Genomic DNA, 22,988 nt, shown 5'->3' on the forward strand with positions numbered 1-22,988 from the left:
AGGACAGCAACGTTCCCACCCTCCGTATTAGGAACTAGGAAGGAGTGACCTGTGTCTGCTCTCGACTGATCGAGTGTGTGGGAATGTTCTAGAAACCATCTGTCCTTATGGATGTCTCTCTGTGTGTTTGGTGAGGGAGGGATTCTTGTGGTTTATGACCCATTTTTGTCAGTAATTCAGATCTTCCCAGTTGTTATTCCAGCTCCAATTATTTTAATAAATCCCTGAATACAGGGACACATTTGAAAATTTCACTGGGTCCCCGATCAAACGGGTCCCTTTGCCTCCAGGCTGATGGATAATGGGTTTGTTTTCTGTTAGAAACGAAAATCGCTTCTCAATAATCGCTCTAGACAAATTCACGAAAACGAAGTTTTATTAACAAGTCAAGTCTGCAGAGTCGGGCACCCTTAAAGAAAAGGCGCGCTGAGGCTTACAAAGTCTCCATTATATATAGGACAAGTCCCTCCTATCCATGGCTCCAACAAGCCATGAGGTTCACATTCTTAAAAACATCATTATTTTTATCACAAAGTCTGCAACAAAAGGCTCCAGAGTCTCCAAAGTTTGTTGTTTTTCTCACCCTGTAGTCTTATCAGTCAAAGGCTTTAATCTGAAACAGATGTCTCAAGTCGTCCTCCCATCCTGGAGTCTTATCAGCCAAGGACTCATCCTTCTCTGCTATGTGAATGGCTTCATTAATCAAGAGCCTGTTTGTTTTTACTATCGCTCACAAATTGTCAGCATTCTGCACAATTTAAACTACTCTACTTTTGAGTATATAAAATGGTTGTTAGAAAAGAAACAAAGGTTTTGTCTTTTATTATAGATCTGTCTGTGGTCCAGGCACATCTTAAAGTTTAAACCGAAATTACCTCTCACAATTCCACCCTTTTCTTTCTTTAAGATGTGCCTGACCAAGATAAGCCCCCCCTTCCCTCAAGGGCCCGGGAAATCCTTGGTCTTTCGCAGCAACATCACTTTAAGTTCCCGTGTCCCATGTTGTGGAACCACCACTGCCTGGAGTCGGGAAATATTTTTCTGAATTAAAAACTGAATACAGGGAGTTAAGCAGGGTAATACGAGAAGAAGAATCATGCCGTCTCCAACCACCAGCAACGCCGTGCGCCACCAGCTACCACCTAGGAGACCATCCCACCATCCGATGCCACTAAGAGGACGCCAAGATTGTACTGGCACATGGGCCAATCTCCGAATTTCATCGGAAATTTTCAAAACCGCTTTACCATTATCGTCAATTTCTAGACAGCAGTTTGTCAGGTTAAATTACCCGCACACACCCCCCTCCGAGGCCAACAGATAATCCAAGGCAAGTCGGTTTTGATATATAGCAGCCCTCATCTGATCCTGCTGCTGAGCCAACAGCTCTAGGGCCAGGGCAGTCCGGTTAGTAATGACCTCTACGACTGCTTGGAGCCTGATAATTCGATTTAGCATATAGATAGGAGTGCGATATCCCCATGATCCGTCCTGTGCCCAAGTAGCCGGCCCATAGTATTCAATAATCCGGGCCGGTGGCCACTCATCCCCCCAATCACCGACTTGGATATCCCTTGGCGACCTACGCAGGGAGTCAAAGAGTTTAACTCCCAAATCATCGCCTTCCTCCCGGGGTAATAGGAAGAACGCAGGTCGTATTAGACCCAGGAAGCATACCCCAGCCCATCCCATGGGCAGTTTGGAGTATGCCTGATTACCGCATATCCAAAATAGGCCATCTGGAGCAGGCCCTCCCTGCCTCACAACGTCATCCCACAACTCCTTTACCCCAGGGACGCCCTCATAAGGACCAGGACCACTGCAATTCCAGTATTCGGATTTTTGACCCCGTGGCAGAGTCTGGACAGGATTATTCCAGCATTGATTCCCCTGACAACCACCGCTCCACACTCTTTTCATGCCATCGGAAGGGTCAGCACTTAGCTCGTAAGAGGAGGAATCAGAACGTAACCGAATGCAATTTTGATGATCTCGGTTTGCAATGTACCAAGTAATATCCTCAGGCCACCATACTCGCGTGGTTGCATCCAATGTATTCTGACAGGGGCTAATCCCTACCTTCACGGTCCCCTTGCCTTCAATACAGAACTGGCCCTCAGGGCTGTTTGTCAGTCTCCACCCCTGGCTTTTTCTGTCGTTGTCATGAGTCCAAGTGGTTTGCAGCAATTCCCCTATGTCTAAGCTTTGACCAGTCCACGGCCATTGTTCCGACATATGCGGTCCCCCACAGACCCAGCAATTGCTAACATTTAAAACAGTGGCTATTCTAGAGGTGAGATCAATAAACAGGTTTTGTGTAACATCAGGGAGTTCAATCTGTCCTTCTACCTCTTCGTATGCAGATGGCACTTTAGGGAGCACGACCGTTCCCTGACGGTCTTGCTCTTTCCCCAACCCCCGATCAGGGATCTGTATCTTGGTCTCCTTGACTCTGTCAACCTGCTCCCTGAGCAACACGGAGGATAGGTCCCACCTCCCAGTTTTGCTAATACACACCCAGCGGTCATTTATAGGGCATCCATGGATTTTGCCACCGTATCCTTTATTATATACCTGATAATAGGGTCTCCCATCCTCCCAACATTCATGGCGTGCACTCACATCGTAACACCTATCGTCCACATAGGAATGGGACACAAATGATCCCGAATAGATTCGAATCCCAAGTCTTACTGTAGTGCGACATTTGTCACATCTCCCCTCACCCTCCTCCACATACAGGAGTAAACTGATCAATATCCCCACCAATACAGTCCAAGTAGAGTTCATTATTGCTGTCTTTTCAGTTTTACCGACAACGGCTTGTCCCCTTGCTCGCATGTCCAGGTGCTTTCTTCTTCAGGCGGAACGGGCCCCTTTATCCTTGATGCGTGGACCCACCCTTTTTCTTTCGTTCGAACAGCTGCCTCAGTTGTTAACAGAACCAGGAACGGTCCTTCCCACCGCGGCTGGAGCTTTTCGGCCTTCCAGGTCTTAACAAGTATCCAATCTCCGGGCTCCACCTTATGCAGGAGGAAGTCGAGCGGCGGAGTCTGAGCCAGGAGACCTTTCCTTCGGAGTTCTGCAAAAGAACGGGATAAGGCCAGTAAATAGGTTCGGATAAATACATCCCCCCCCTTGTAGAGTGGGACATCCATCAACCTTACTCCAATACGGTAATCCGAAGAGCATTTCATAGGGGGAAACCCCGACATCTCGGCGAGGTGCCGTACGTATCCTCATTAGGGCAATGGGCAGGCACTTTGGCCAGGGTAACTTAGTTTCTAACATCAGCTTAGTCAATTGGGTCTTGAGCGTGCCATTCATTCTCTCAACTCGACCCGAACTCTGAGGATGCCAGGGTGTGTAGAATTTCCATTGGATACCCAGGGCAGTACAGATCAAATGGTGTAGCTTAGAAATAAAATGCGTCCCGCAATCGGAGTCAATAGATTCCATTATGCCATATCTCGGGATTATGTTCTCTAACAACAGTCGGGCCACGGTTGGTGCATCGTCTTTGGCAGTTGGGAAAGCCTCTACCCAGTGAGTGAAATGGTCTACTATTACTAGCAGATATTTCCATCTCTGTACTGGGGGTAATTCTGTAAAGTCGACTTGGATCCTCTGAAATGGCCTAATCGCTAGGGGCTGACCACCAGCTGGCATAGAACGCATGGCTTTCTGATTAATACGCCGGCAAGTGGGGCATCCGACTACCTCTTGTTGGGCTAATGTGTATATCCCCCTGCATACATAGTCTCTCAGGATTGTGTCACACATGGCTTGCACCCCCCAGTGGGTCTGATGGTGTAATCGGTGCAGAATACCCCGGGTGATCTGTTTGTTCAGTACTTGTCTCCCATCAGGAACCGTCCACTCCCGTTAGTATCTAGCCGGGCACCCAATTGATCCATTTTATCAATCTCCCCCTGGGTGAAGACGGGTTGTTTAGCGAGGCCTTCCCTCAACGGTATTAACGTTAACAATTGGACGGATTTTTCGACCGCTGCCCGCTTGGCTTCCTCGTCTGCCAGCCGGTTTCCCACCGCTTCCGGTGTCGACCCCTTCTGGTGACCGGGTACATGGACTACTGCAAGTTCCGTAGGTAACGCCAGGGCTTCCAACGTTAGGCTGATCATTTGTTCGTGAGCTAATTCTTTTCCCCGGGAAGTTATCAATCCTCGCTCTTTCCAGATTTTCCCGAAAGTATGAACGACTCCGTATGCATACTTTGAGTCAGTCACTTTCCCTTCCAACAGCTTCAGGGCCCTCTGGAGGGCGTACAACTCACAGGATTGGGCTGACCACTTCCCGGGCAGTCGTCCAGACTCAATCGTCCGTTTCGTTGCACCATCTATAACAGCATAGCCACTGTATCGCACTCCACTGATGCACCGGGAGGACCCGTCGATATACAGTTCATGTCCCTCACCCAGCGGGGCTTCTTGCAGGTCCTCTCGGCTTTTGGTCTGCAAGTCCACAAATTCCACACAATCATGCTCCTGTTCCCCGTCTGCAGGACGTCCGTACAGAAACTGGGCTGGGTTGCAACTGAGATCTTTTGCAAAATTGAGATCGTTCCCGGTCATCAAAATCGTCTCATACTTTAGGATGCGAGAGTCTGTTAACCAGCGGTGAGCCTTCTGAGCCAGTATGGCACTAACCGAATGTGGGGAGTATACTGTGATCCGTCCTCCAAAGGTAAGTTTTCGGGCCTCTTCTACTAACATTGCCGTAGCTGCCACTGCCTGTATACAGGTCGGCCATCCACATGACACAGGGTCTAACATTTTTGACAAAAATGCAACCGGCTGACGTTTCCCTGCCCGCAGCTGAGTGAGCACACCCTGGGCAATTCCGCCGGCGCTATTAACATATAACTGGAACGGTTCCTTCAGGGTGGGTAAAGCCAATACCGGAGCTCGAATCAGTTTATTTTTAATAATATTAAATCGCTGCTCCTCCTCATCTGACCAGTCCACCTTTTGTCCTCCTTGTCCCAGTTTGTCGTACAAAAATTTTACTAAAGTGGTGTAACTTTTAATCCATATCCGGCAATACCCTACTAGTCCCAGGAATTGTCTGACTTCCTTCTTCGTCCTGGGTATTGGCATACCCGTAATTCCGGATATTCGTTCTGGCGTGATACGGCGGTGCCCCTTACTGACTTGATGGCCCAGATATCTTACTTCTCGCTCCACAAACTGGAGTTTTGTCCTGGAGACGCGTAGACCCTGTTTCCCCAGGAAGTTCAACAGGGCAACGGTGTCTGCTCGTACCTCCTCTTCTCTTGGTCCTGAGAGTAAGAGATCATCGACATATTGGAGCAATTGATTCTCCGCGTTACACTGAAATTCTTCTAAGATCTGCTCCAGTATTTGTCCAAACAAATTGGGTGACTCCGTGAATCCCTGCGGCAAGACCGTCCATCTTAACTGTCGCTTTCGTCCTGTGAAGGGATTCTCCCATTCAAAGGCAAAAAGGTTCCGACTTTCTTCGTCAAGGGGGCAACTCCAGAAAGCATCCTTCAGATCTATTACGCTGAACCATTCATGTTCGGGGGGAATTTTACTCATTAACGTGTAGGGATTAGGTACCACCGGGTATCTAGCCTGGACTACTTCATTCAACCCCCGCAAGTCTTGCACCAGCCTATATGTCCCGTCCGGCTTCCTCACAGGGAGTATTGGAGTATTGAAAGGGGACATGCATTCCTCCAGTAGTCCATCTGTGATTAATCTTTCTATCACAGGTTGTAACCCCTCCCGTCCTTCCATGGCAATCGGGTATTGTTTCCTTCTTACCGGGCCTCTTCCTGGTAACATGGTGATTTGGAGAGGTTTGATGTTTAGACTCCCTCTGTTCCCCTCTCGGTACCAAACTTCCGGGTCTATTTGTTGATCATCTTCTTCGGTGAGGGCGAACAACCTTACCACCATTTCCCCGTTACTTGGTACCGTTCCGATCCCTAGTTTGACCTGCAAGTCTCTTCCTAACAAATTAAACCCCGCCGATGGCAGTAGAAGGAGGTCTCGTTTAGTAGTTCTGTTTTCATATCCAATTTCTGTCCTCCAATTCCAGATACCACCATAACTTTTCCTCCTGCTCGGGTGCCGGGGGGTATTTGGATTATACTTGATCTTTCGGCTCCCGAGTCCACCATAAATGTGATCTCCGATCCTTGGGGCCCTACTTTCAAGTTTACCAGGGGTTCCTGTCGATAGTCCTTTTGCCCCAAGGGTAGGAACCCCCGACCTCCCTAATCTTCCTCCATCAGGGCGTACGACCTCACCTCCCGCTTGTAGCGGGAGCACTCCCGTTTAAAATGTCCCTCTTCATTACAATAGTAACATCTGAGTGTCCTCTTCATTTCCCTGTCGCGGTCTCGCGTTCCTCCACTCTTCCTTTGTTCCGGCCATGGTTCTCTTTTCCTCTGCTCTTGCCACGACTCTCCCCTTTCCTGTTTCTGCCACGGCTCTCCCTTTTCCTTTCTTCCAGCTGTCATTTGTTGCACCGTTTGCATCATTATCTTTGTCGCCTTCCTTTGCTTCTCATCGTCCCTTCTCACAAACACCTTTTGCGCCTCTCGTAGTAATTCATTTAAAGATTTACTATCCCAATCATCCATTTTCTCTAACTTCTTTCGTATGTCCGGCCAGGCCTTTGATACAAACTCTACCCGTATGAGTTGTTGCCCCACGTCCGTCTCAGGGTCCACCCCAGCAAACTGCTGCAAATTCTTCCTAATCCTGTCTAGGAAGTCTGTAGGGGTTTCCTCCGGGTTTTGATGATTACCAAAGGCCTTGGTAAAATTGTGCCCCTTCGGGGCTGCGTGTCTTATTCCTTTTATCCAATATTCCCGCATGTCTCTCATGTTGCGCCGTCCTCCCTCCGTGTTCTTATCCCACTCGGGGTTGGTGAGGGGAAACTTCTGCTCCCCTCCTTCTCCCCCCTCTCTCTCCCAGACCAAGAGCGCAGCTTGTCGTATCATCTGACGCTCCTGGCTAGAGAACAATGTTTTCATGATGGAACACATCTCTTCCCACGTGTAAGTATTCGGACCCAGGAACTGATCCAATTGTTCAGCAAGTCCCATGGGGTCCTCTAGTAGACCCTTCATCTCCCTCCTGAAATTCCGTACTTCAGTACTCGTCAAGGGAACGTTCACATATCCCGTCCTTCCTTCCTCGCCCCCCATGGTCACTTCCCGGAGTGGATTCATTCTTACAATCGAGACAGGGTTTTGTCTGTGACCCTTTTCAGCTTGAGATCTGGTCTGTACCCCTGAGGTAGTTTGTGATTCCTCCCCATGTTCTTCCCCTTCCCCCGAATCGTCATCACCCGAAGGAACATTCTGTGGGGCAGACGGGGTCACGTAGGGCGGCGGTAAGTGATCTGAAGGGTCCCATTCTTTCTGCCCTTTCGAGTCTTTATTAGTTACCTGCATTTGGCAAGATATCGTAACCGGCAGCCAACAAAGGGCATAAATCACTTTCTTCCAGATTAACATCAGGTTTTGAATTGACATATAAAATGAGGGCTTGCCGGACCCAGTCTTCGTCAGTACCGAATCTAGGCCACCACACTGAGTCGCCCTGAATAGGTTTCTGGGACCACTTTTGACAGTATTTTACCATCTTCCTTTTAGATTTTCCCTTTCTTCCACCCTGATCCCAATTATTTAGCATTTTCCCTAACGGACTATCGTCAGGTACCCCGGGGTATGTGTCATTGTCCCTGTTTAAGCCTACCTTTCCCTTAATCACCTTAGATCCCTTATTTCCCATTTCCGAGGACTTCGTATTTTTCCCGTGATAATCTATCACAATGCAGTCAATTCCCGGACCTTCAGTCCCGTGATCGCCCAGGTTCCTTTGCAGGCACCCACGGTCTTTGGATTCCTGTGTCCTACGTCTCTGTGACACAAATCACAGGCACCCCGTAGGTACACGTTCCTCCTCAAACACTGTCTCTGCAAAATCCCTCACAGGCGAGCCCCGGTCTCCAGATTCCTGAGTCCCACGTCTCTGTAGAAAAAAATCCACAGGCACCCCGTAGGTACCCAGTCCTCCGGAAACACGGTCCCCGCAAGTTTTTTTCTTACCTGGGTTCGGTGCACCGAAATTACTCGATCGTTAACCGTCCCCACTGCCTCGGGTACACCCCTCCTTTGTTTTCCTGAGCCTCCCGGATATCACTCGCTCAAGCCGCGCGGGGCGACAAGCAAGGAATCAGGGACTGCTGAACTCAGCAGGGTGCACCTTCTCCGATATCCCTCCTCAACTCCCCTTGCGGCCGGAGTGTTGATCCCGGACGAGCCCCCAAGTTGTTAGAAACGAAAATCGCTTCTCAATAATCGCTCTAGACAAATTCAGGAAAACAAAGTTTTATTAACAAGTCAAGTCTGCAGAGTCGGGCACCCTTAAAGAAAAGGCGCGCTGAGGCTTACAAAGTCTCCATTATATATAGGACAAGTCCCTCCTCTCCTTGGCTCCAACAAGCCATGAGGTTCACATTCTTAAAAACATCATTATTTTTATCACAAAGTCTGCAACAAAAGGCTCCAGAGTCTCCAAAGTTTGTTGTTTTTCTCACCCTGTAGTCTTATCAGTCAAAGGCTTTAATCTGAAACAGATGTCTCAAGTCGTCCTCCCATCCTGGAGTCTTATCAGCCAAGGACTCATCCTTCTCTGCTGTGTGAATGGCTTCATTAATGAAGAGCCTGCTTGTTTTTACTATCGCTCACAAATTGTCAGCATTCTGCACAATTTAAACTACTCTACTTTTGAGTATATAAAATGGTTGTTAGAAAAGAAACAAAGGTTTTGTCTTTTATTATAGATCAGTCTGTGGTCCAGGCACATCTTAAAGTTTAAACCGAAATTACCTCTCACATTTTCCTACCTCACAGTTAACGTAGTGACCATCTACGTCCTGCTTTATAAAGATTGTGGATTGTCTCCATGTGTCAGACGTTACCTGGGGGCCATGGCAGCGGCGGATCTCCTGGTCATTATCCTCGACCTGATCCTGAGACACATTCCCATTGTTTATGATGAACAGTTTTATTTCCTGAGGGACTCCGTCCCCGTGTGTAATATCCACGCCGTCCTGCTTTATGCAGCCACTGACTGCTCTGTCTGGTTCACCGTCACTTTCACCTTTGATCGGTTTGTGGCCATTTGTTGCCAGAAGCTGAAAAGTAAATATTGCAGTGAGAAAACGGCGGCTGTGGTTCTGGGAGCAGTGACTGTGCTGAGCTGTTTAAAAAACATTTTCTGGTATTTTATGCTCACGGCTCGGTATCGGCTGGGGAACCTCCCCTGGTTTTGTGATGTAACAGACGCTGTTCGATCCTCCATTGTCTGGGTCACAATCGAGTCCCTCCACCACATTCTAACCACGTGTGTCCCATTTCTCCTGATTCTGCTGCTCAATGTTCTCACCGTCAGACACATTTTAGTGACCAGCAGAGCCCGCAGGAGACTCCGCGCTCACACCAATGGGGACGCTCAGTCTGACACTGAAATGAGAAACCGAAAAAAATCCATCATTTTACTGTGTGAGATCTCGGCCAATATCATCCTGTTATGGTCAATGTTAATGCTGTATTCTTTATGGAGACGGATGTGGTGGATTGGGTATGACTCTGTGTATCTCCATCCCTTTGTGCGGGAATTGGGCTTCATGCTGCAGCTCCTCAGTTGCTGCACAAACACCGCGATTTATGCCGTGACCCAGACTAAGTTCAGGCAGCAGCTGAAGAATGTGCTGAAATATCCCTTCACCCATATACATCCATCCATCAAATTCCCTCATTAATCAATCCATCCGGGATTTTCTCATTTCAGTTCAGTGTTTCAGCGATGGGGCAGCCTGTCGCTATGGTAACAGACTGAGGGTAGCGCTGGGTTGTCCATCCTTATCCCACAGGGAGGTTACAGGGAAACATTTCAATGCTTCTCACAACTCAGGGGCCAGTGAGAAAAGGCACTATCCCACTGACTGTATTCATCACTTCCATTTGTAACCAATAAAAATGTTGATTAAAGCGTGCCGAGCAGCAGAGTGACCGATGTTGTTGTGTGTCTTTGTGTTGGAGAAGCTGAGATGGTGAGAGACAGACTCAGCCCCAAGTCCTGGTCCTCAGGGAAGTGGAGGGCACTGGGCCCTGAGCTCAGGAGCTGGGTTTAACTCCCTCTGTCCCCACCGCCCTACTCCAACCTGGCCGCCCCATTTCCTCTCCCCCACTCTTCCTCCTCAATTCTCTCCCTCTCTTTCTCTTTCTGCACACTGTGTCTCTCTCACCTCCTCTCCCTTTTACTCTCTCTGGTCCCCTCTCAGACACCGCCCCCAACCCCGGATTCTCCACCGGCCTCCACTATTCTTTCTGCCTCACTCTCCCCCCCTCACACCCCCAACATGAGTTTCTCCACCTGCCTCCATTCTTCTCTCTCCCCCTCACCCTCACTCTCCTGCTGTCTCTGTCTCCCTCCCGCAATGTCGTCTCTACCCCATTTTCCCCACCTCCCACATCTCTCAATCATCTCACCCCCACCCCCCACACGCAGCCTCACCACAAACACCCAGTCTCTAGGTCAGAGGGAGAGGGAAGGACCAGGGAGACAGAGTGTGTCAGAGAGAGAGGAAGGGCAGGACAGGAGGGAGAGAGATTGAGTCAGAGAGAAACGGAGGGAGGTGGGGAGAGAGAGAGACACCGAGGGAGGGGGATCGAGAGTGAGAGAAGATGGAGAGAGAGAAATGGGGGAGGACATAATGAGGGCCGGGGGGAGACCGGGGGCCGGGGGGAGACCGGGGGCCGGGGGGAGACCGGGGGCCGACCGGGGGCCGGGGGGAGACCGGGGGCGGGAGAGACTGGGGGCGGGGGAGACCGGGGGCGGGGGAGACAGGGGCGGGGGAGACAGGGGCGGGGGAGACAGGGGGCGGGGGAGACAGGGGGCGGGGGAGACAGGGGGCGGGGGAGACCGGGGGCGGGGGAGACAGAGCGGGGGAGACAGAGCGGGTCAGAGAGAGAGGGGGTCAGAGAGAGAGGGGGACAGAGAGAGAGGGGGACAGAGAGAGAGAGGGTGACAGAGAGAGAGAGGGGGACAGAGAGAGAGAGGGGGACAGAGAGAGACGGGGGGACAGAGAGAGACGGGGGGACAGAGAGAGGGGGGACAGAGAGAGGGGGGACAGAGAGGGGGGGAACAGAGAAACGTGGGACAGAGAGAAGGGGGGATAGTGAGACGGTGACAGAGAGAGGGGGCAGAGGGAGAGAGAGAGAGAGAGGGGTACAGTGTGGGGGAGAGAGGGGGGTCAGAGATAGGGGGACAGAGAGTGGGGGATAGAGAGAGTGTGGGGGATAGAGAGAGAGTGGGGGATAGAGAGAGAGTGGGGGATAGAGAGAGAGTGGGGGATAGAGAGAGAGTGGGGGCGGCAGAGAGAGAGAGGCGGCAGAGAGAGAGAGGGGCGGCAGAGTGTGGGCGAGAGAGAGAGAGGGGCGGCAGAGTGTGGGCGAGAGAGAGAGAGGGGCGGCAGAGTGTGGGCGAGAGAGAGAGGGGCGGCAGAGTGTGGGCGAGAGAGAGAGGGGCGGCAGAGAGTGGGCGAGAGAGAGAGAGGGGCGGCAGAGTGTGGGCGAGAGAGAGAGAGGGGCGGCAGAGTGGGGGCGGCAGAGAGAGAGAGGCGGCAGAGAGAGAGAGGGGCGGCAGAGTGTGGGCGAGAGAGAGAGAGGGGCGGCAGAGTGTGGGCGAGAGAGAGAGAGGGGCGGCAGAGTGTGGGCGAGAGAGAGAGAGGGGCGGCAGAGAGTGGGCGAGAGAGAGAGAGGGGCGGCAGAGTGTGGGCGAGAGAGAGAGAGAGGGGCGGCAGAGAGGGGCGGCAGAGGGGGGGCGGCAGAGAGAGTGAGGCGGCAGAGAGAGAGAGGGGCGGCAGAGTGTGGGCGAGAGAGAGAGAGGGGCGGCAGAGTGTGGGCGAGAGAGAGAGAGGGGCGGCAGAGTGTGGGCGAGAGAGAGAGAGGGGCGGCAGAGTGTGGGCGAGAGAGAGAGAGGGGCGGCAGAGAGTGGGCGAGAGAGAGAGAGGGGCGGCAGAGAGGGGCGGCAGAGGGGGGGGCGGCAGAGAGAGAGAGGCGGCAGAGAGAGAGAGGGGCGGCAGAGTGTGGGCGAGAGAGACAGAGGGGCGGCAGAGTGTGGGCGAGAGAGAGAGAGGGGCGGCAGAGGGGGGCGAGAGAGAGAGAGGGGCGGCAGAGGGGGGGCGAGAGAGAGAGAGAGGGGCGGCAGAGGGGGGGCGGCAGAGAGAGAGAGGGGCGGTAGAGAGAGAGAGAGAGAGAGGGGCGGCAGAGGGGGGGCGAGAGAGAGAGAGGGGCGGCAGAGGGGGGGCGAGAGAGAGAGAGCGGCGGCAGAGGGGGGGCGGCAGAGAGAGAGAGAGAGAGAGAGAGAGGGGCGGCAGAGAGAGAGAGAGAGAGGGGCGGCAGAGAGAGAGAGAGAGGCGGCAGAGAGAGAGCGAGAGAGGGGCGGCAGAGAGAGAGAGAGGGGCGGCAGAGAGAGAGAGAGAGAGAGGGGCGGCAGAGTTTGGGCGAGAGAGAGAGAGGGGCGGCAGAGTGTGGGCGAGAGAGAGAGAGGGGCGGCAGGGGGGGCGAGAGAGAGAGAGAGGGGCGGCAGAGGGGGGGCGAGAGAGAGAGAGAGGGTCGGCAGAGGGGTGGCGAGAGAGAGAGAGGTGCGGCAGAGGGGGGGCGAGAGAGAGAGAGAGGGGCGGCAGAGGGGGGGCGGCAGAGAGAGAGAGAGAGAGAGAGGGGCGGCAGAGAGAGAGAGAGAGAGAGAGAGGGGCGGCAGAGAGAGAGAGAGAGGGGCGGCAGAGAGAGAGAGAGAGAGAGAGGGGCGGCAGAGAGAGAGAGAGAGAGAGAGGCGCGGCAGAGAGAGAGAGAGAGAGAGAGAGGGGCGGCAGAGAGAGAGAGAGAGAGAGAGGGGCGGCAGAGAGAGAGAGAGAGAGAGAGGGGCGGCAGAGAGAGAGAGAGAGAGAGAGAGAGGGGCGGCAGAAAGAGAGAGAGAGAGAGAGGGGCGGCAGAGAGAGAGAGAGAGAGAGGGGCGGCTGAGAGAGAGAGAGAGAGAGGGGCGGCAGAGAGAGAGAGGGGCGGCAGAGAGAGAGAGAGAGGGGCGGCAGAGAGAGAGAGAGAGGGGGGCGGCAGAGAGAGAGAGAGAGAGGGGCGGCAGAGAGAGAGAGAGGGGCGGCAGAGAGAGAGAGAGAGGGGCGGCAGAGAGAGAGAGAGAGAGGGGCGGCAGAGAGAGAGAGAGAGAGAGGGGCGGCAGAGAGAGAGAGAGAGGGGCGGCAGAGAGAGAGAGAGAGAGAGAGAGGGGCGGCAGAGAGAGAGAGAGAGAGGGGCGGCAGAGAGAGAGAGAGAGAGGGGCGGCAGAGAGAGAGAGAGAGAGGGGCGGCAGAGAGAGAGAGAGAGAGGGGCGGCAGAGAGAGAGAGAGAGAGGCGGCAGAGAGAGAGAGAGAGGGGCGGCAGAGAGAGAGAGAGAGAGGGGCGGCAGAGAAAGAGAGGGGCGGCAGAGAGAGAGAGAGGGGCGGCAGAGAGAGAGAGAGAAGGGCGGCAGAGAGAGAGAGAGGGGCGGCAGAGAGAGAGAGAGGGGCGGCAGAGAGAGAGAGAGGGGCGGCAGAGAGAGAGAGAGGGGCGGCAGAGAGAGAGGGGCGACAGAGAGAGAGGGGCGACAGAGAGAGAGGGGCGACAGAGAGCGCGGGCGACAGAGAGCGCGGGCGACAGAGAGAGGGGGGGACAGAGAGGAGGGGCAGAGAGAGAGGGGGGGACAGAGAGAGAGGGGGGGACAGAGAGAGAGGGGGGGGGACAGAGAGAGAGGGGGGGGACAGAGAGAGAGGGGGGACAGAGAGAGGGGGTGGACAGAGAGAGGGGGGGGACAGAGAGAGGGGGGGACAGAGAGAGGGGGGGGACAGAGAGAGAGGGGGGGACAGAGAGAGAGGGGGGGGACAGAGAGAGGGGGGGGACAGAGAGAGAGGGGGGGACAGAGAGAGAGGGGGGACAGTGAGAGAGGGGGGGACAGAGAGAGAGGGGGGGACAGAGAGAGAGGGGGGGACAGAGAGAGAGGGGGGGACAGAGAGAGGGGGGACAGAGAGAGGGGGGGGGGACAGAGAGAGAGGGGGGGGCAGAGAGAGAGGGGGGGACAGAGAGAGAGGGGGGACAGAGAGAGAGGGGGGGACAGAGAGAGAGGGGGGACAGAGAGAGAGGGGGGGAACAGAGAGAGAGGGGGGAACAGAGAGAGAGGGGGGGAACAGAGAGAGAGGGGGGGAAACAGAGAGAGAGGGGGGGAACAGAGAGAGGGGGGGAACAGAGAGAGAGGGGGAACAGAGAGAGAGGGGGGGAACAGAGAGAGAGGGGGGGAACAGAGAGAGAGGGGGGAACAGAGAGAGAGGGGGAACAGAGAGAGAGGGGGGGAACAGAGAGAGAGGGGGGGAACAGAGAGAGAGGGGGGAACAGAGAGAGAGGGGGGGAACAGAGAGAGAGGGGGGGAACAGAGAGAGAGGGGGGGAACAGAGAGAGAGGGGGGAACAGAGGGGGGGGGGAACAGAGAGAGAGGGGGGGAAGAGAGAGAGAGGGGGGAACAGAGAGAGAGGGGGGGAACAGAGAGAGGGGGGGAACAGAGAGAGAGGGGGGGAACAGAGAGAGAGGGGGGTAACAGAGAGAGAGGGGGGTAACAGAGAGAGGGGGGGAACAGAGAGAGAGGGGGGGAACAGAGAGAGAGGGGGGGAACAGAGAGAGAGGGAACAGAGAGAGAGGGGGAACAGAGAGAGAGGGGGAACAGAGAGATGGTGACTAGGAACTGTAGACCTCAGTGGTGGGTAAGCCGTTGGAGGCGATTCAGAAGGATAGGATTTGCATGTATTTGGAGAGTTAAGGAATGATTAGGGACACTCACCATGGTTACTTAACAGGGTGTCTCACAGACTTGATTGAGATTTTTAAGGTAGTCACCAAGAAGATCGATGAGGGCAGAGTGGCAGACATTGTTTATTTGGACTTTAGTAAAGCCTTTAAAAAGGTTGTGCAGGGGAGACGAAGTTGTAAAGTTCGATCCCATCGGATTCAGCAAGAGCTTGCCAACTGGATACAAAATTAGCTTAACAATAGTAGACAGTAATAGTGGAGGGTTGTTTTTCACACTGGAGGCCCGTGACCAGCAGTGTTCTCTAGGAATCGGTGCTGGGTCCATTTTTGTTTGTCATGTGTGTAGATGGTTTGAATTAGAATATACAAAGCATGGTTTGTTTGTGGGTGATATCAAAAACTGTTAAGGTAGACAGTAACAAAAGGTTATCCACGAATACATGATTAGATTAGATTAGATTACATTACAGTGTGGAAACAGGCCCTTCGGCCCAACAAGTCCACACCGACCCGCCGAAGCGTAACCCACCCATAGCCCTACATCTACCCCTTACCTAACACTACAGGCAATTTAGCAAGGCCAATTCACCTGACCTGCACATCTTTGGACTGTGGGAGGAAACCGGAGCACCCGGAGGAAACCCACGCAGACATGGGGAGAACGTGCAAACTCCACAATTGATCAGTCCTGAGGGATCCTGATCAATTGGGTGAATGGGCTGAAATGTGGCAGATGGAATTTAATTTGAATAAATGTAAGATATTATATTTTAATAAAACAAACATCTCCTTTAGCCTCATTAATTAATTACACTATTTAAAAGTAAGGCCTTGAGTCGTGATGTGGAACAAAGAGACCGAGGGGTTCAGGTCTTTGCAGTTTGTGTCACATGTAGACAGGGTGGTTAAGTGGGTGTTTAGCACGCTTACCTTCATTGCTCAGACCTTGAGGTATAGGAGTTGGGACACTGTCATGAGGTTATACATGATGTTGGTGAGGCCTCTTCACTGTGTTCAGTTCTGGTCCCCCGTGAGAGGAAGGATGTTATTAAATTGGAGAAGGTTCAGAAGATGTTTCCCAGGATGTTGCCATGAATGGAGGGATTGTTTTAGAAGGAGAGGATGGATAGGCTGGGATGTCTGTCACTGGAGAGCAGGAGGTTGAGAGGTGGCCTTATTAGAGGTTTATAAAATCATGGAGTGTGAGCAGCAGCTAAGGTAAGACAGTTTGTTTTAAAATTACTTACCGGTAGCGGACAGCGGTGTTTTTTTCTCTAATTACAGAAAGAGCGGGAGCAGCAGGGGGAAGTGACGAAGACCGGAGGGGCAGTCGGGTAGGTTTTTTTTCCCTTTAAAAGCGCGCAGGAGAAGAACCCGAGGCACTACAGAGGTAGTGTCTCCCACCCGCCCTCCTCCTCTAACCTAAATAATAAGACCCGTTGTGCTAAGTAGGTAAGTGCTGCATTTTGCTTGTTCTATTCTTTAGACCTAGTTTTTTTTTTACAAAAGGTTACTTTCAGAGGGATGGAAGTGAAGGCAGTGCAATGTTCCTCTTGCAACAAGTTTGAGGTGAGGGATGCCATGGACATCCCTGCTGAAAACACTTGCTGGAAGTGCACCCATCTCCAGCTCCTCCAAGACCGTGTTAGGGAACTGGAGCTGGAGTTGGATGAACTTAGGATCATTCGGGAGGCAGAGGGGGTCATAGATCGGAGCTTTAGGGAAGTAGTAACTCCAAAGATGGCAGATAGATGGGTGACAGTGAGGGGGACTGGGAGGAAGCAGCCAGTGCAGGGACCCCCTGCGGCCGTTCCCCTCAAGAACAAGTATACCGTTTTGGATACTTGTGGGGGGGGGGGGGGGGACTTACCAGGGGTAAGTAACGGGGCTCAGGTCTCTGGCACGGAGCCTGTCCCCGTTACTCAGAAGGGAAGGGTGGAGAAGAGCAGAGCAGTAGTAATTGGGGACTCGCTAGTTCGGGGCACAGATAGGAGGTTTTGTGGGAACAAGAGAGACTCACGTTTGGTATGTTGCCTCCCAGGTGCAAGGGTACGTGATGTCTCTGATCGTGTTTTCCGGGTCCTTAAGGGGGAGGGGGAGCAGCCCGAAGTCGTGGTCCACATTGGCACCAATGACATAGGTAGGAGGAGTGCTGAGGATGTTAGACAGGCTTTCAGGGAGCTAGGTTGGAAGCTCAGAGTTAGAACGAACAGAGTTGTTGTCTCTGGTTTGTTACCCGTGCCACGTGATAGAGATTCGAGGAATAGGGAAAGAGAACACTTAAATGCGTGGCTACAGGGATGGTGCAGGAGGGAGGGATTCCGGTATTTGGATAACTGGGGTTCTTTCTGGGAAAGGTGGGACCTCTATAAACAGGATGGTCTGCACCTGAACCTGAGGGGCACCAGTATCCTTGGTGGGAGGTTTGCCAGTGCTCTTGGGGGGGGCTTTAAACTAACTCTGCAGGGGCATGGCAACCCAGACTGTAGCTTTAGGGTGCAGGACCTGGAGTGTAGGGAGGTTAGGAACATGGCATCAATTTCAAAGGAGGGTGCCTGTAAACAGGAAAGTGGTTTGAAGTGTGTATACTTCAATGCAAGACGTATACGAAATAAGGTAGGTGAACTTGCAGCGTGGGTTGGTACCTGGGACTTCGATGTTGTGGCTATTACGGAGACATGGGTAGAACAGGGACAGGATTGGCTGTTGCAGGTTCCAGGGTTTAAATGTTTTAGTAGGGTCAGAGGTGGGGGTAAAAGAGGGGGAGGTGTGGCATTGCTTGTCAAAGACAGTATTACAGCTGTGGAAAGGACGATGGATGAAGACTCGCCATCTGAGGTAGTTTGGGCTGAGGTTAGGAATAGGAAAGGTGAGCTCACCCTGTTAGGAGTTTTTTACAGGCCTCCTAATAGTCCTAGAAACGTAGAAGAAAGGATTGCGAGGATGATTCAAGAGAAGAGTGAAAGTAATAGGGTGGTTGTTATGGGGGACTTTAACTTTCCTGATATTGATTGGGAAAGCTATAGCTCAAGTTTGTTAGATGGGTCAGTGTTTGTCCAATGTGTGCAGGAGGGTTTCCTGACACAATATGTAGATAGGCCAACAAGAGGTGAGGCCATACTGGATTTGGTTCTGGGTAACGAACCAGGCCAGGTGTTAGAATTAGAGGTAGGTGAGCACTTTGGGGACAGTGACCACAATTCGGTGACCTTTACTCTCGTGATGGAGAGGGATAAGTGTGTACTACAGGGCAAGAGTTATAGCTGGGGGCAGGGAAATTATGATGCTGTGAGGCATGACTTAGGATGTGTGGCCTGGAAAAGTAAGCTTCAAGGCAAGGGCGTAATTGATATGTGGAGCTTGTTCAAGGAGCAACTATTGAGTGTCCTTGATAAGTATGTACCTGTCAGGCAGGGAGGAAAGGGTCGTGTGAGGGAGCCGTGGTTTAATAAGGAATTGGAATCCCTTGTTAAATGGAAGAGGGCGGCCTATGTAAAGATGAGGCGTGAAGGTTCAATTGGGACGATTGAGAGTTATAAGGTAGCCAGGAAGGACCTGAAGAGAGAGCTAAGAGCAGCAAGGAGGGGACATGAAAGGTCCTTAGTTGGTAGTATTAGGGAAAACCCTAAGGCTTTCTATAGGTATGTCAGGAATAAAAGAATGACTAGGGTAGGAATAGGTCCAGTCAAGAATAGTATGGGAAGTTGCGTGTGGAGGCTGAAGAGATTGGGGAGACACTGAATGAATACTTTTCGTCAGTATTCAATCAGGAACAGGACATTGTTGTCAATGTGAGTACTGAGTCACAATTAAGTAGAATGGATGGCTTTGAGGTATGTAGAGAAGAGGTGTTGGAAATTCTGGAAAGGGTGAAAATAGATAAGTCCCCTTGGCCTGATGGCATTTATCCTAGGATTCTCTGGGAAGCAAGGGAGGAGATTGCAGAGCCATTGGCCTTGATTTTTATGTCCTCGTTGTCTACAGGAGTAGTGCCAGAAGATTGGAGGCTAGCAAATGTGGTTCCCTTGTTCAAGAAGGGGAGTAGGGATAACCCTAGTAACTATAGGCCGGTGAGTCTCACTTCTGTTGTGGGCAAAATCTTAGAGAGAATTGTAAGGGATAGGATTTATGCACATCTGGATAGGAATAATGTGATCAAGGATAGTCAGCATGGTTTTGTGAAGGGCAGGTCGTGCCTCACAAACCTTATTGAATTCTTTGAGAAGGTGACTAAGGAGGTGGACGAGGGGAAAGCAGTAGATGTGGTGTATATGGATTTTAGTGAGGCGTTTGATAAGGTTCCCCATGGTAGACTACTGCAAACAATACGGAGATATGGCATTGAGGGTGAGTTGGAGGTTTGGATTAGGAGTTGGCTGGCTGGAAGAAGACAGAGGGTAGTAGTTGATGGCAAAGGTTCATCTTGGAGTGCCGTCGCTAGCGGTGTTCCGCAAGGATCTGTTTTGGGACCATTGCTCTTTGTCATTTTTATAAATGACCTGGAGGAGGGGTTAGAAGGTTGGGTGAGCAAGTTTGCGGATGATACGAAAGTCAGAGGAGTTGTAGACAGTGAGGAAGGATGTGGCAGGTTACAGCAGGATATAGATAAGCTGCAGAACTGGGCAGAAAGGTGGCAAATGGAGTTCAATGTAGCTAAGTGTGAGGTGATTCACTTTGGTAAGAGTAATAAAAAGATGGGGTACTGGGCTCACGGTCGGATACTTGGTAGTGTGGATGAGCAGAGGGATCTTGGTGTCCATGTACACAAATCTTTGAAAGTTGCCACCCAGGTAAATAGTGCGGTGAAGAAGGCATATGGCGTACTGGCTTTTGTTCGTAGAGGAATTGAGTTCCGGAGTACTGAGGTCATGTTGCAGTTGTATAGGACTCTGGTGCGGCCACATCTGGAATATTGTGTGCAGTCTTGGTCGCCATACTATAGGAAGGATGTGGAGGCACTGGAACGGGTGCAGAGGAGGTTTACCAGGATGTTGCCTGGTATGGTAGAAAGATCGTATGAGGAAAGGCTGAGGCACTTGGGGTTGTTTTCATTGGAGAAAAGAAGGTTTAGGGGTGACTTGATAGAGGTGTATAAGATGATTAGGGGTTTCGATAGGGTCGACAGTGAGAATCTTTTTCCTCGTATGGAGTCAGCTATTACAAGGGGGCATAGCTTTAAATTAAGGGGGGGGGGGGGGTAGGTATAGGACAGATGTTATGGGTAGGTTCATTACTCAGCGAGTCGTGAGTTCATGGAATGCCCGGCCAGTAGCAGTGGTGGAGTCTCCTTCATTATGGGCATTTAAGCGGGCATTGGATAGGCATATGGAGGATAGTGGGCTAGTGCAGGTTAGGTGGGCTTGGATCGGCGCAACATCGAGGGCCGAAGGGCCTGTACTGCGCTGTATTCTTCTATGTTCTATGTTCTATGTAGATAAGATGAATGGCTGCATGGGAGGGGGATTCAAGACACCGGTGCATACATTTTGAGAAGAGATGACAAAGATTTTAAAAAGACATGAGTTTTTCTATTTTTGCACTTATGGGTTGAACTTCCAGAGGAAGTGGTAGCTGTGAATACAATTACAATACTTAAAAGATATTTGGATAAGTACATAAATAGGAGATATTTGGAGGGATATAGGCCAAGCAGAGGCAGGTGTGATTAGTTTAGGTGGAATTATAGTCGACATGGATTGGTTAGACCACAGGATCCATTTCCATGATACAAAACTTTGAAACTCTTAACTCTCGGTGTCTTCGTGTTCACAACTCTCCCTATCACTGTCACCTCATGAAGCTTCACAACTCTTCCTTATCTCTGCTATCATAAGCATCTCTGTAACATCCTCCAATCACACAATCCTCCCTATCTCTGTAATCTCGATCCCCACAAATCTCTCTGCTAAGTGCCTTTCTGTAATTCCAGCCTTGAGGATAGCCCATTTTTAACTCAGATTCCTGCACCCTGAGCTCCAGAATTTCCTACTAAACCTCTCTGCTCATTTGACTTCCCAAAACATTAACCAATCATCTATCATCTATTCTAATATCAAAAAGGTATGAGATGATCGCAGCGGGCCTGTGTGCTTGATGACCAATATGGAGAAGATGGGGGCATTGTGTTCAACAGTTTAATACCAGAGACTCTGACCCCATTTTATTCCGTGTTTCTCAGTGATTCCCTCTTTTTGAAGCAGACATGAGTGAGAAGCAGTGGAGAATGTAAATGATACACAGTCTGCATAGTGAGAGGATTCCACCACCACTGGCTGTTTACCCTCCAGCTCCACAATGTCCAATAACCTATCCATGCTATCGCGGATCCTGGCACCAGGGAGGTAACATACTATCCTCGATTCATGTCTGTGGCCACAGAAGTGCCTGTCTGTACCCCTGACTATTGAATCCCCGTCACTCTCTTTCCTCCTGTTCTTTGCAGAATCCGAAGCTGGATACAGTATCTGTTTGATAACGGGATGATCACTGGAAACTCCTGCATTTCCTTCCTGAGCCTTTTACTTGATCTGATAGTCATCCATTCCCTTTCCTAACTCACTGAACGTGCTGTCCATAACATCCTCAGTATTGCTGATGAGCTACAGTGAGTCCACTCACAGCTTCAGATCTGAAAAGCAGTTTCCCAGTAACTGCAGATGGGCACACTTCCTGCACATATTGTCGCCAGGGACACTGGAAGCATCCCATATTTCCCACATTGTGCAAGAGGAGAACACTGCGGATCTGAGGTCTCCTGTAACAATGTCTCTCTAGATTCAGCTAGTTCTCCTATCGCGAGAGAACTTAAATGAGCTAGCAACCTTTCTTCACTTCAAGCATGTCCATTATAATCTAAATCCCCGACCTTTACTTAAGCTGACATGTTATACTTTAAAATCTGTTACAAAATATTCAGCAGGTATCTCATAGAAATTGGCTATTCCCATTGGGGCCATGTGAATTTCTGAATGGCCTGAACTAAACCTGAGTTTCAGCATCACCTTCTCCCTGTCTCACCTCATTGTTTTCACCCAACTCCAAAACACACTCACTGAGCCAAGCAGCATTCTCAGTACAGCTCTGTCATTTTCAGTTGTCAGAATCTGGAACATTCCACCTGAAAAGATGCTGGAATTTTAGTCCATAAGGAATTTTAATGGGTAGCTTGCAGAGAATCGAAAATAAGGAGTTTACAGGTTAACATTACGAAGTGGGTGATTGGGGACTAAATCTGACAGTTCCTGCAAAGAGATGAGGTGCAATTTGGATAAATCTGTGCTCCCTCTCAGGCCAATATCTCCTTCCTCAGCTGCAGGGCCCAGAACAGAGCACACACCCAAAGGGTGATCCAGCCACAAATTTGTCCATCTCTCTGATTTTTGCTTTACAAAAGTATTGACGATTAGATTTAGATTACTTTACAGTGTGGAAACAGGCCCTTCGGCCCAACAAGTCCACACCGACCCGCCGAAGCGAAACCCACCCATACCCCTACATTTACCCCTTACCTAACACTACGGGCAATTTAGTATGGCCAATTCACCTGACACTGCACATCTTTGGACTGTGGGAGGAAACCGGAGCACCCGGAGGAAACCCACGCAGACACGGGGAGAACGTGCAAACTCCACACAGTCAGTCGCCTGAGGCAGGAATTGAACCCAGGTCTCAGGCACTGTGAGGCAGCAGTGCTAACCACTGTGCCACCGTGCCGCCCACTAAATGATATTTTCTCTCAGACAGAACAGAAAAACCTTTCTGTTTCCACAGTTAAATGCCAATTATATTCAGGTCCTGATGTCTCTGCGGACTGTAAAAACCTGTTTTTGAGATCCAAGTCTCAATTAATATCCCATAAAATGAATTCACACAACAACACTCACAGTCAGTGCAGGATGAATAGTAAAGACAAATATTTATCTTGCACCTAACCTACACATCTCTGAAAACTATGGGCAATTTAGCTCCCAGTGCAATGGCAAAGGAGACAGGGGTTAAAGAGTGAATAATAGGTGGGGACAGAGCCCAAAGGAACATTTGGAAAGAAAAAGGACTGGATAGCGATCTGGCTGGGAGAGTGCATAGCTGTTAATGG

General features: G+C 51.1%; 1 protein-coding gene across 8 annotated transcripts in view; it reads right to left on the reverse strand.

Moving 5' to 3' along the window:
- Positions 1–482: 482 nt before the first annotated feature.
- Positions 483–22,988, reverse strand: part of LOC148135770 (endogenous retrovirus group 3 member 1 Env polyprotein-like) — a 42,729-nt gene continuing 20,223 nt past the window's right edge. For 3 of the 8 annotated variants that reach the window (XM_087984299.1, XM_087984295.1, XM_087984298.1), the window contains 3 exons: positions 9,300–9,526; positions 8,983–9,198; positions 483–3,082 (listed from right to left, as the gene is read on the reverse strand). In XM_087984299.1, the coding sequence (XP_087840425.1) occupies positions 2,936–3,082; positions 8,983–9,198; positions 9,300–9,461 (525 nt within the window). In that variant the 5' untranslated portion in view covers positions 9,462–9,526 and the 3' untranslated portion in view covers positions 483–2,935. Of the gene's footprint in view, positions 3,083–7,409; positions 9,199–9,299; positions 9,527–22,988 lie in introns of those variants that run through there. The other 5 variants (XM_087984293.1, XM_087984294.1, XM_087984296.1 and 2 more) reach the window with 4 other exon arrangements.

The sequence above is a fragment of the Chiloscyllium plagiosum genome, unplaced genomic scaffold (genome assembly GCF_037043375.1).
Source record: "Chiloscyllium plagiosum isolate Xiang-an unplaced genomic scaffold, Cpla_swu_hap1 HiC_scaffold_48, whole genome shotgun sequence".
NCBI lineage: Eukaryota > Metazoa > Chordata > Chondrichthyes > Orectolobiformes > Hemiscylliidae > Chiloscyllium > Chiloscyllium plagiosum.